We start from the raw sequence: 14,504 nt of genomic DNA, 5'->3' as shown, positions 1-14,504 counted from the left end.
GTGTTATCACCTGTTCAAATGTGTGTGTACGTCCAAAAAGGACACACTGAACATGTCCAATCTGGTCTACAGCTAAAAGGCCTTCGCTCTAATGACCCCGTTCGACCTCAGCTGAGGACACTGTGGTTGTCCCATGTGTGATTACCCCCCCCCCCCCCCCCTTTAAATGATTTAGTCCCACCTGTTGCCCACCACCTGTCACTGATGTTACACTTCAGTCACACATCAGCGGTCCAGGCGGTTCTCACTACTGCACACACTGATGCTCAGTTTGATCCCACTTACACTGAGGAGCCTGAAAACCAAAGTGTCTGTAAATGCCAAGATGCAAATACTCAATTTACAATTTTTTTTGTTTTGTTTTTTGATATTATTTTGTGTGGGATTTGTCTTTATTTCATAAAGACAGTGTATAGACAAAAGGTAGTAAATAAAGAGATGCAGCCAGAGTTAAAGGAGCAATTTGTATAAGAACGGAAACACTACTATTATCAACAGTCAGAGAAGTGTGAGGTCTGTTGTCCAAACTCTAGACACTGATCAAAGTAACACTAGTGTCTTATACGTCACCTCCATGGGGAATGTTTTTCTGTAGTTTGAGTTGACAATAGCCGATTGTAAAAGTCTATCCTGAATTTACATAAAATTGCTTGTGTCTGTAAAACGATTGGCTGAAAATGTGCATCAAAACACAACTAACAGTCACCACTGTTGGAACAAGATACATTTATAATCTAGTTCCATTTCAAACTCACCAGTGTGAAAAGAAACACTGAATTTAGCATCACATTTCAATCCTTTATTCAATAAAAACGGCCTTTAGCTGCAAAAAGCAACAGAGCTGCAACTCTCATTTTGCTTTTATTCCTCTCACTTCCTTTCATCGCCACCGAGTGTGATTTAATGCCAGGAGCGGGTGGCACTAACAGTCGCTTGGCAAGAGTTGAACTATCATCGTGTTTCCTGTTCATCCCCTGTCCTTCCACATTCCACATCAATGACAAGAGTTTCGAAAAGACAGTAGGTGATGCCCACCAGTTTAACCCCAACCTGCATGGAACTAAGAGCCTGTCCACATGACAACGAAGCTATAGCAATTTGTAAAAACTGAATATTGTTTCGGCCTTTCGTATGTTTAATGGTATTTTTTGAGAATGGGTCCCAGAGCGGAAAAATCTCAATCTTGTGTGGATAAGCAAAACACCACTTTTTGGAAACGACGCCATACCACATGACAATAAGGAGAAAACCCCGTACGTAACCTCTGGTGGTAACGACAACAACAACAACAACAGCAGATTACAGAGTTGTGTTTGTGCTGCAGGCTCTGATAAGTTTATTAGCAATACTACGACAAAATCCAGTAATATTGTATCAGTTCGACGACCAGCAGAGACGCATAAACAGATGCAGATGTCAGATATTTTTAAATCCACCACGGTGTCCTGATAGAAGGGAGACCCGGATGCAGGCGTTCTTCTGTGAATTTAGTGTATCCTGCAGCTCTGAATGTGTTTGCGTACATCATCATATACAGGTGTGGTGTGGTATTACACCATTTTAACCCAGTTTTCCTGTTTCCACATGGATGCTGATATTTCTTGAAATGATATGTGTATGGACGCGGAATGTTTAGAATTTGCAAAAGAAAAATACCACGAGCGTTGTCGTCTGGACGTGGCCTAAAACAACCAGGGAGCGTGATATGATTCATGACATAACCTCCCATATTTGTTTTGTCATACGGTCTATTTTCACAGGATTATAAATAGTCTGTTAAACTGACCAGAACATGACAGAACTGCTCTTTTCATGTGTGTTCTCAAAGAGCGGGGGAAATACTCGCCCTTTAAGTTTTTTGATATAAATGCTGAGAAACATACATAACTAATGGTATCATTGAAACTGTTTTAAAATATGATTCCTCACCCCTGACTGCTAAGCATGTTTTTTTCTTAAGTAACACAGGGTTGTAATATTTGTAGAGGGTCAACTGTTTGGTGCTAACCTCAGTAGATATCCCTGCAACACAAAACAACACCATCTCTGACACTGTTATTTCTTCACACTCTGTTGATACGGTAAGTTCATTTTCGTGTCCTTTCATAGCACAAAATATTACAAATTGCCCCTTTAACTGTAGCTCCAGCCAACACCCACCTAAGTCGAGGTCTAATCAGACAGGATAATGAAAGCCACTATGGATGCTGCATGTACTTTCATACACTTTACAACATAATGTAGTGGTGCCCTGAAATGGTCAGACCTGTATGTACACAGTGAATCTAAATAAGTTCAAGATAATAATGCACTGTATTTAAATATTCTGTACATAGGGATGTTTCATGCTGATGGTGTTCCCTAAAATAAACTCCATCCTTGTTTTTCTTGAGAACTGGGTTATGGACAGAGACCGGGCCTGACTGCATGCAGAGATTAATGTCACTAGTCTTGTCTCTGTTTATTAAAGTTTGTACAGCAAAGACTGGGGATGAATACGCCCCCCCCCCCCTCCCCTCCCCTCTGTCATTGTCCTGTCCTTGTTCTACTCAGGCCTAAAGCCAGCGAGGAGGCTTCTGGAAAGAAACACGCTGCCCTCTGCTGTCAAACACTTAACATGCACACTCTGCCTCTTTCTCGCCCTCCCCCTGCAAGTCCGCTCTAATATTAGTGCACATGAAAAATGAAAGAGGTGTTGGGAGGGGTTCAGAGTCAAGAGGCGAATCTCTTCTTCTCGTTACACAATGTAAGACCTCGGCTCTGTTTATTTACTGATGAAATGGTTGCGTTTCGTTTAAGGTGCTGGGTGGGTTTGCTGTTATTGAACGTTCCTGACCTTGCAGGTTCAGGTGAGGACTGAACATCGGAGGTGGCTTTGTCAGCTAGTCAGAGAGCGCTCCTAGAAGGTGCTTCTCTTGTTCTCTGTAGAAATTTAGGACAAAATCTGTAGTTTGACACCTGGAGATGATTTATCGTTAATTCTGCTTTCCTGGGAGCTTTAAGCAACTAAAAGCAGACTTTTTTTTTTTTTTGGTTATGATGCAAGTGTAGCTTTAGCCAGCAATTCAACAGCGCCATCTTTCAACGCTGTAGCTTGGGCGATGTCTAAACAATACTCTGATCCATTACAATCCGGTAGTTTAACTCGCAGCCAAGTTTTTAGCCTGGAATGGATGCATGCGAGATGAGCTGCCAAAATAAGTTTTTCTTGAGGGGGAAGGAGAATTTTTGCAAGAATCCTGTGTTATGTCTGACAAGTTTTACGTCTTTGCCAAAGAATCCCTGTGTTTTTTTTTTTTTCTTTTAGTCTATTTTAACACCTACGGTACAAGTCGGGTGCATTCAGTCTCACGTTGATCAGTCCTGCTTAACATGGACCTGGAGTGGGGAGAGTGGGAGGGATGAAAAAGAATTGGAAACGAGAACAGATAGAGTGACAAAAGATCAGAAATAGAACAGACAGAAAGTAGTCCTGATACAAAAAAATATAAAAACTAAGCTTAATCACAGGCAAAAAGATGGGAGGATATAGGAAACACTCTGATGGTAAATAGAAGGAAGCAGGCTAAAAAATACCCAGCTGTCTGAAATGAAAAGAAATCAGGACTAAACTGAAATTAGGGATGGATGTCAAAGCCCCAACAAAAGGCTGGATGTCGAGGAGCTGGGCTGTAGTATGTAGGGGGCTAGTTTGAAGGGATCTGAAGCTGTGGTGGAGGGGGTGGGGGTGGGGGGGTTGTGGCCCATGTTAGCTAAGATTAGACAGAGGGAGACCAGGGGAGAGGCTGTAGGCCGAGGGGCACGGATCTGGGGGATACAGGTCTCTGGAAAACAGAGCACGGAGAGGAACGCCATCTAATCAGACTTGTCTCCATCCTCCTCGCGGTGGCTGTCGACTCCGTCACGTGACGCTTTCTCCTCCTTGGCCAGCTGGGCTTGGGAGGCCAGGAGGGAGGAGAGGGAGAAGAGGCCGGAGGAGGTGGTGACGGCGGGGAGGGTTGGTTGGCTCAGGCCCAGCGGCAGGGGGGTCATGGGCAGGGCCAGACCCTGGAGCTGAGACAGCTGGTGAGCCTGGAGCTGCTGCTGCATGAAAACACAACCAGACTCAACTTAGACACAGCAGGAGAAGAGCAGCACACACATCACAACAAAAACACACCCGGGACTAAATATGAAACACGCAGATGCAACACAATACATTAGGTCTGATGCTACATGAACCTTAAGGTGTTAAAAGACCAAAACCAACAGCACTAATGGAAGCCACATATCGTTAGCATCAAAGCATAATCGTCTAAGTCATATTTTTGGCCAAACTGGGATATCTACATAACTTTACTTTCTTAACACTGCAAATTAATTTTATATAGATGTCACAATTTGGCCAAAAATATAACTAAAGCAATTCTTCTATGAGGCACATATCATGCCCCTTCAAAGAAGATTTGCAAGTGATGACCATCAGTTTTTAATACAAAGCCGTATCTGCATGGAAGTGAAATAACCAGGAAACGTCATATGATTCATGACATAACCTCCCATGTTTGTTTTGTTATATGGTCTATTTTGACGGGATAAAAAAAGTCTGTCAAACTGACCAGAACATGACAGAACTTCTCTTTTCGTATGTGTTCTCCAAAAGCGGGGTAAAATAAAGGCGTTGGCCCTTTAACTTTCTTGACATATGTGTTGAGAAACACATACATAATTAATGGTATCATTGCAACTGGTTTAAAATATGATTCCTCACCCCTGACTGCTAAGCATGTTTTTCCTTAAGTAAGATAGTGTTATAATATTTGTAGAGGGCCAACTGTTTGGAGCTAAACTCAGTAGATATCCCTGCAACACAACACAACACATTGCAACACATTACAACACAACACAACACATTACAACACAACACATTACAACACAACAAAACACAACACCACATCTCTGACACTGTTATTTCTTCATACTCTGTTGATAAGGCAAGTTCATTTTTGTGTTATTTTCTAGTACATAATATTACAAATTAGTGCTGCAACAATGAATCGATTAAATTGATCCAAATTTATTCTTAAAAGAGTTGGCAACAGATTCGGCAGCCAATTCGTTGGGTCTTGAGCACGTTAGTATTGAGGCATGCCCACATGGTGCGTAGTGTAACACAAGAAAACGCAGCAGCATGGGTGAGGCTTCGGATGCGGGGCCAGATTATTAAAGCTAGGTTTACATTATGTCTGCGGTGGCCATGGCAACCCCATTTGCCCAAAACGTAGTGCGCCATTTATGTAACAAAACTTAAATATGGATATGGCGCACTATGTTTCAGGCAAATGGGGCTGCTGTGGCCACCGCAAACTTAAGGTAAACCTATCTTAAGATAGCCTACATGTCGTGATTACTTTAGCCCGCTAGCTAGTTAGACACTATTGTCGTAATTATAACATTTTCATTCATCTCCGTTTATCAGGCCACCGGACTACCTGGTGCTAATCCAAACAATGCTAATTTGATCGCCTATAACCGGAGCTGGTTGAAGACTATAGCTTGCTAGTCTGTAGCCATAACAAGTTTAGGTAGCGGGCTAGTGGTCGCTAACTATACCTAAAGCCATTGCAGGGTTGTAATAATTAGTGACTTGTCTATATTGCTTTGGGTTAAATACCAATCTTTGAGAATTGAATCTTTTGTGTTTATCCGATGAATCGATAAGATATTCAAGTAGTCTACAGGTTAATCGATTGTTGAAATTATCGTTAGTTGCAGCCCTAGGGCTGTGCAATTAATCAAAATTCAATTACAATTTTGATTATTACACGCAACGATTACAAAAATTATGTAATCGAGAAAAAACGATTATTCATTTTGAGTCGTTTTAATTCACACGCACGCAAGCTACCATGAGCTACTCAGCCCCGCCCCCCTCTAAGCTACTGCTGCCTGCTAGCTGGCAGGTCCACCCCAAGAGGAAAGTTGTACCTAGCGGTCTGGAAAAATGGCAGGAGAATCACAGCAGAAGTGCTTGGTAAACAAAAAAGGCAAGTCAAATTCAATTGTATGGAATCACTTTGGGTTTGATGAAGAAGACGAAGAGCAAAAACACATCACGTGCAAAAAGTATTTCGTAGTTGTGTCCGCACCGACCGGTAACAAACCTCTGTAACCATCTAAAGTTTAACCACCGCCACCTTTATCGTAATCTTATGAAAAACTAAAACACATAAAACAACTCCGTCTACAACTTCGTTCGCAATGCAATCTCCAGTTTCTGAATCTCTTTACGCTGCAACTCCCGTATTAACCTAACCCGTATAACCCTAACGTACGTATTCTAGATGGCTGATGTATACAGAAGGCCTGAACTGAAACCTCACGGCACGCCACTGAATTTACTATGTTTCATACTACATTGAACATACTTGAATTTATAATTTGCACTTTACGTGAGCTTTTTTTTTTTTTTTTTTTAATTGCTACAGTTCTATGGCAAGTCTATAGCAGTTTAATTACAGTGTACTATTTATTTACAAAAGGAAACATACTTGAATTTACAGTACACTTATTTGCATTCAAAGATTTTTTTGTTCCGTACAAAAGTGAACATACTTTGTTTTAGTGGTTAAAAGCTTTATTTATGTTTAAAGAGTATATTTTACATTGTTTTGCAAGAAAAAAATAAACAACTTTAAGGTTAACAAATAATCGTTTTTAATACTCGTGATTTCAATTATTGCTAAAATAATTGTGATTATTTTTTTTCTATAATCGAGCAGCCCTATGCAGCCCTATTACAAATCATCTCTTTAACTGTAGCTCCAGCCAACATCCTCCTAAGTAGCAGCACACAAATCAGAGCAAAAACACACTCAACACTAAATATGAAACACACAGATGCTATACGTTGCACATTAGATCTGATGCTACATGAACCCTAAGGTGCTAAAAGACTGAACCCAACAGCACTAATGGAAGCCACATATCAGAGCTAAAACACGTTCAAAAGGAGATGGAAAATCTGAGACACATTTGTTATTAATAATAGATTCTATTTTCATGAAAACAACACACGCATCAGGAGAAAGAAAGAAGACACTGAAAAATGAAAAAGTTGAGTGTGTGTGAATGGAAGGCCCCATAAGGTACACCTGCCTTTCATTTAGCGTACAGAAAGACAAATAGTTCCACTGCGCTTTAATCTGTCCCTGATGTGCGCACACGCAACATGATGACACATCAGTGGGTTGATTTTATGACACTCCAGACGAACAGACATAAAAATGTATCTAACTGCAGCAGCTACATCTCTAAACTCTACAGCTCTGTTATACATTCAGAGCTCGGTATTGTCTAATTGTACGTGGAAAAGCTGTACGAGCACCTAAAGAAAGAAAGATATCGACTGGATTCAGAAATAGAATAAAACTAAAGGACAAAAAGTATGTCACTGCCAGAGATGAAAAAATATGAGCATAGCCGTAGATGAAGAGCAGCAGACACAAAGACAAAGGCCTGTGTTCATCACATGAATATACAGGAGATTCAACACAAGCTCATGCCTGTACACCTTGTGCTTTTCTATGTATTTGTTAGACTTTTTGTATGTGCTGTCCTTTTACCTGGACCAGAAACTAATTCAGGGGTGTCAAAGTCAGTTCAGTTCAGGGGCCACATACAGTCCAATGGGATTTCAAACAGGTGAGACCAGTAAAATAATAGTATATAGTATACTTTATCGTTTTAGTATAAAAAAGTGAAATTACAAGATAAAAATATTTACATTTACAAACTATCCTTTCCCCCAAAAAATGCCAATAACCTGAGCAACCATTACAACTTGAAATTTGTAAAAAATAAGTGTAATTTTAACAATTTTATGCCTTATCTTATTATTCATAAATGTACATTACAAATTACAAATTATGGTGGATCTACAAAAACACAAAATATTTAACAACAGTAACTGAAAAACATAGTATTTAACTTCATGACCCAAACAACTGCTGAAGACACAGTGACACCCTTGACTGTTACTGTCTTCTGTGTAGTTTTTGTATTTCTCAAAATTCCTCTAGTGGGCCAGATTGGACCCTTTGGTGGGCTGGTTTTGGTCCACAGGCCATATGTTTGACACCACTGGTCTAAATGATTAAATCATGCATCACAACAGCTGTGTTTTTAGAAAATGTCAAGTGAATATGAAACAAACTTTTGAAAAGACGCAAAAAAAATAAAATCAAAGAAAATACTAATGTGTGTTTCCATAATGCCTGTTGGAGTGAATAAAATGATGCCGCTAGAGGCTGTTATATGACTCTAATTAACAAAATAGAAGAAATAGAGCATTCTATTACTCCTTTCCACTGTGAATGAGTGTGACGATGAATCATATCACAATAAAATAACTATTATTGTTTTATCACATAGCTCTACGTCATATTATGCTCAAAACAGAATCATGAGATCAACTCTAAAAATGAGCAGAATGTATCTGTAGAGGGGCTGCATATGTTGAACATTCAGCCATAGTTTTAAGTTTTCCATTTATATTGTCGACATTAATATTTGATCATTTGTTTCCTTCTTCGTTGAAAATTTGCATAAAATGACAGATAAAATTTTATCAGTTTATTTGTGAAGAATATCATTCAGAATTAGGTTAAACAGTTGAATTGGTATACATAGTTGACATCTAATTTATATTTGGGTTGGGCCAAAGTGCTTTACGCAATGTCTGAAAAGAATTTTAAAGTGACTTAAATTGTTGGGATTATTCACCTACCGAAGGTGAATGAAATGCCCATCCCTATTCCAAAAGTAAAAAGCAGAGGTGTGTTTAAGTCACACATGTAAGTCTCAGATCACAAAGGTGCTGTACGTAGGATCGGGGCCAAAACTGGTACTGCAATCACATTCAAAATACTGTAGAGCAGGGGTGTCAAACTCATTTTAGTTCAGGGGCCACATTCACCCCAATATGATCTCAAGTGGGCCGTACCAGTAAAATAATAACAGTGAAAAAAGTAAAATCACATTATGATAATGTTTACATCTACAACATTTCCTTAAAAATCTGAATAACGCGAACAACTTGAAATGTCTTAAGAGAAACAAGTGCAGTTCTAACAATGTTCTGCCTCAGTTTATCATTTACACATGTGCATTACAACTTACATTACAATTACAAATACACAAAACATTTAGTAACAGGTATAATATTGATAAAATTGCATTTACTTTTCTCAGTACATTTCACGTTGTTGATATTTTTTCAGGTTATTCACATTTTTTGTAAAAGGATAGTTTGTTAATGTAAACATTTTCATGTAATTTTACTTTTTTTTACACTAAAACAAAGATAAAATCTGCAGTTGTCATTATTTATAGTTTATTATGATAGTATTTTTCTGGTCTGACTCCATTGAGATCTAATTGGTCTGTATGTGTCCGTATGGAACCTGAATTAAAATGATTTTGACACCATTGACTGTTAATATCTTCTGTGTAATTTAAATTTTGGCATTTCACAAATGCATTCTACGGGCCAGATTGGACCCTTTGGTGGGCTGGATTTGGCCCCTGGGCTGCTTGTTTGACACCTGTGCTGTAGAGTATGGTATCCCCTCTCCCTCCCCCTCCCCCCAGACTAGAGGTTGCCCGATCCCACATGAGCGTCTACTACAAGGTGCTACCATGGCAAGTGACGAGTCCTACACCAGTATAAATACCGGCCCGGTCTCTTCACCTGTGCTCGGGCTGCAGCCTCTTCACCTGGTGGCTCTCATCGGGCAGTGAGACGGGGAACGGGGTGAGACCATGACCCAAGCCTGGGTGAAGAGACTGCAGCTCAGGCCCAGGTGAAGAGACTGGGCTGGTTAACTTCAACTGTACTGATCTAAGTCAAATCTTTCGTCTGTGTGACTGAAGTAAGTCTCAAGTCAAATCAAAATCCGATCAAATTTTATTGACGAGGGGGCTTCAAAAAGTTCATAGCTTTGATAAGTTTTAAATCACAGGATCCTCAGTTTTACATAGATGAACTTAAAGGCTGATGTCAACACTTGCAGAAGTGTATTGACCTAGATGGAGCAAATGTTGAAAAATTAACAACTGTTTTTTCCAACTGTCTTTTTTCTACTAACTTTTTGAAGACCCCTGATCTATAGCACCAAATCATGAAAAAAGTTATCTCATGACACTTAGAGCTGGCCTAAACTAGACTCTTAATAAAGTCCTAAATCATCTCATAACCTCAGAATTCTAATTACACACAACTATATTTTAGCACACTTATTAAGTACATTTCTTTAATTATCATACTGATAATATATTGTCTAGTACATATTGTACAAATTGCTGTTCTAATTTTGTGCCTCAATAGAGTGTTTTAATATGTCTATTTGATAAATACGAGTTTTTTTCTTTTTTGTTGTATTAATCATTTCTTTCCTGCTACTTTTATTCTACTTGAATGGAGCAACTGTAACACCCACTAATTTCCCTCTGGGATTAATAAAGTATTCTGATTCTGATTGATTAATTATCATGACTTAAGTCTGACTCAAGCCAAGTCATGTGACAAGTCCTCCCCTCTGGTAAGAAGAAGTTTTTCCATGTGGTCCTTTTAAATAAACTACTCACTGACATGTCATGTATCATGACATATGTCTTTATCTGGCCATGAAATGACCTGTATCGGATATGAGGTTTTGGTCCTACAGCTCAGTGCAGCAAACTGTTACCAGATTAAAAAAAAAAAAATCTTGCAAAGCTGATGTAAAAAGTAATTGAAGTGACGATAATGATCAGTAATTGGCCACAGGTTGGGCTGGGGGCTGGAACGTCGTACCCTTATGATGGAGTTCATCTCTGGGGGGGTGACCTGCTTGGCCCTCTCTATGGCTGCCAGGACCTGCTGCTGGTGCTGGGGACAGGAGGGAGGGGGAGTGACAGGGGGTGTGTGTGTGGGGGGTGAGGGGTGGGGGTGGGGTGGACACAATAAAAGCCAAACAGAAACGTGGGCAAGAGATTTTGGGGGGTGAGGGGGTGGGAGAGAGAGAGACAGAGAGAAAGACAGAGAGAGAGAGAGAGAGAGGTGTAGAGGTTAGATCAATATCAATAGTCCCAACAGAGACAACACGACTCTGGTGATGCACCCCCCCCCTCCCCTCCATTCCCACCCCCTCCCTCCCTCTGGCCATTCTCCTATTCATCCAGTCATACGCACACACAAAAGCCTCATGTGACACCGGAGAATGGATGGTCGGCCGGTGTTCTGTAATGGGTGGAGGTCAACCCCCTGGTGGGCAGATAAGAGCATGGCTTATCTGAATCACACAACCATTTATTACGCTGACACACACAAACACACACGTATAAAGGAAAAGAGCAGAGGCGGCAGTGGAGGGGGAGGTCAAATAGGGAGGAGGGGGAGGAGGAGGAGGAGGTGAAAATAGACAGTAGAGGCGGGAGGAAATATTGAATCCGGCGGAGGAGAATCATGAAGGAAACGGCGGGGGGAAGGGGAGGATGAAGTGAAAGTGAGAGTGAGGTGGAGAAGGAACACAGGAAGCCCAGTGATGATGAATGACGTGAGTGGAGATGTGGAAGGAGGAAGAGCGAGGGGTCACGGAGGCGGGGAGGTAATGAGGCAGGAATGAGGATGATCTCATTCCAGGATGTAAGGAATAGGGCTGGGGGTCGGGGGTCACTGACGTCTTTGTGGTAGTGTGTGTGTGTGAGTGTGTGTCTGCTTACCTCCTGAGACAGGTAGGGCAGGACTTGTGCACAGATCCCATTTAATCTCTTCACGATTTCAGCCTGTTGAGAAAGAGACATTTAGCAAATTAAAAGGCAGATTTTCTCGAGGCATCATTAACTAATACACCTTCCTTCCACCTTGACAGCGCTTCAAAAGCCAAAAGCAACCATTAGGTTTGTTATCATTTTCAAGATGATGCAGACCTGTGTTTTGAAAGTACTTTGATCAAGCAGTACTTTGTACAGAAGCAAAGAGGGGCTTTTAATGGCAGCTTTCAGTCCCGTGTAGCAGAGTTGTAGTAAAAAGTACAGACCAGGGGTGTCAAACTCATCTTAGTTCAGGGGTCACATCCAGTGGGTTAGAACAGTAAAATAATAACAGCGAAAAAAGTACAATTTAAGTTAAAGTTACATTATGAAAATTTTTACATCTACAAAGCTTCCTTAAAAATGTGAATAACATGAACAACTTGAAATTATGTTCTATCTTATTTACACATGCAGTACAATTTACAGATCACAGTGGATCTTCAGACAAAAAACATTGAATAAAAGGCAGAATATTATTAAAACTGCATGTATTTCTCTTAAGACATTTCAGGTTGTTCATATTTGTTCAGGTTATTCACATTTTTTGTGAAAGGATAGTTTGTAAATGTAAATTAATTTTCAAGTGATTTTACTTTTTTACACTTAAATAAAGAGAAAAATTTGGGGTTGTCACTATGTATAATGTATATATGTAATTAAGATTATTATAGTATTTTACCGGTCTGACCCACTTGAGATCATATTAGTCTGTATGTGACCCCTGAAAAAAGATTTTGGGACATTTGATTGTTAATATCTTCAGTGTAATTTTTGCATTTCACATATTCATCCCACAGGCTAGACTGGACCCTTTGTGGGACCGGTTTTGGTCCACGGGCCGTATGTTTGACACCTTTGGTACTGACAAAGAGATGTGAAGGAAGAGGACAAACTGCTGCCTTCAGTCCAAAATGGTGGGAATGTACCTCTGGTGCTGCAAAATCCTGTTGCAATGGAACCATGTATTAGCCTTTATTTTTGTCAAACTCAGTTCTTTTTTTTCATCTCTGCTTCTCAATCTCTGGTGTAAAATGGGCCTTACCATATATATATATATATATATATATATATATATATATATATATATATATATATATATGTATTAGGGCTGTGCAATTAATCGAAATTCAATTACGATTTCGATTATTACACGCAACGATTACAAAAATTATGTAATCGAGAAAAAAACGATTATTAATTTTTAGTTGTTTAATTCACACGCACGCAAGCTACCATGAGCTGCTCAGCCCCGCCCCCCTCTAAACTACAGCTGCCTGCTCGCCGGCAGGTCCACCCAAAGAGGACAGTTGTACCTAGCGGTCTGGAAAAATGGCAGGAGAATCGCAGCAGAAGTGCTTGGTAAACAAAAAAGGCAAGTCAAATTCAATTGTATGGAATCACTTTGGGTTTGATAAAGAGCAAAAACCCATTACGTGCAAAAAGTGTTTCGTAGTTGCGTCCGCACCGACCGGTAACACAGCAAACCTTTTGAACCATCTAAAGTTTAACCACCGCGACCTTTATCATAATCTTATGAAAAACTAAAACACATAAAAAAAGTCCGTCTACAACTTCGTCCGCAATGCAATCTTCAGTCTCCGAATCTCTTTACGCTGCAACTCCCGTATTAACCTGACTGAAACCTCACGGCACGTCACTGAATTTACTATGTTTCATACTACACTGAACATACTTGAATTTATAATTTGCACTTTACGTGAGTTTTTTTTTATTGCTCCAATTCTATGGCAAGTCTAGAGCAGTTTAATTCCAGTGCACTATTTGTTTACAAAAGGAAACATACTTGAATTTACAGTATACTTATTTGCATTCAAAGATTTTTTTGTTTCGTACAAAAGTGAACATACTTTGTTTTAATGGTTAAAAGCTTTATTTATATTTAAAGAGTATATCTTACATTGTTTTGCAAGAAAAAAATAAACAACTTTAAGGTTAACAAATAATCGTTTTTAATACTCGTGATTTCAATTATTGCTAAAATATCGAGCAGCCGTTATATATATATATATATATATATATATATATATATATATATATATATATATATATATATATATATATATATATATATACAGGGCAGGGAAGCAAAATTTACAATGAACATTTAGTTGTTTTTTTCTCAGCAGGCACTATGTCAATTGTTTTGAAACCAAACATATATTGATGTCATAATCATACCTAACACTATTATCCATACCTTTTCACAAACTTTTGCCCATATGAGTAATCAGGAAAGCAAATGTCAAAGAGTGTGTGATTTGCTGAATGCACTCGTCACACCAAAGGAGATTTCAAAAATAGTTGGAGTGTCCATAAAGACTGTTTATAATGTAAAGAAGAGAATGACTATGAGCAAAACTATTACGACAAAGTCTGGAAGATACTATTAAAGAAGAATGGGAGAAGTTGTCACCCCAATATTTGAGGAACACTTGCGCAAGTTTCAGGAAGCGTGTGAAGGCAGTTATTGAGAAAGAAGGAGGACACATAGAATAAAAACATTTTCTATTATGTCAATTTTCTTGTGGCAAATAAATTCTCATGACTTTCAATAAACTAATTGGTCATACACTGTCTTTCAATCCCTGCCTCAAAATATTGTAAACTTTGCTTCCCCACCCTGTATATATGCAGTCTAAAGTGAGAAA

The 14,504-nt window shown here is 39.3% G+C and overlaps 1 protein-coding gene across 1 annotated transcript in view; it reads right to left on the bottom strand.

Annotated features, from left to right (window-relative positions):
• Positions 1-421: 421 nt before the first annotated feature.
• Positions 422-14,504, bottom strand: part of LOC115417583 (TLE family member 5-like) — a gene marked incomplete at its 5' end in the record, with an annotated part of 28,304 nt that continues 14,221 nt past the window's right edge. The window contains 3 exons of the mRNA XM_030131603.1: positions 422-4,083; positions 10,835-10,909; positions 11,743-11,805. Of these exons, the coding sequence (XP_029987463.1) occupies positions 3,856-4,083; positions 10,835-10,909; positions 11,743-11,805 (366 nt within the window). The remainder of the gene's footprint in view (positions 4,084-10,834; positions 10,910-11,742; positions 11,806-14,504) is intronic.

The sequence above is a fragment of the Sphaeramia orbicularis genome, chromosome 4 (genome assembly GCF_902148855.1).
Source record: "Sphaeramia orbicularis chromosome 4, fSphaOr1.1, whole genome shotgun sequence".
Lineage (NCBI taxonomy): Eukaryota > Metazoa > Chordata > Actinopteri > Kurtiformes > Apogonidae > Sphaeramia > Sphaeramia orbicularis.
The sequence above is the reverse complement of the archived record's forward strand: the minus strand, read 5'-3'. Positions and strand labels throughout refer to the sequence as shown.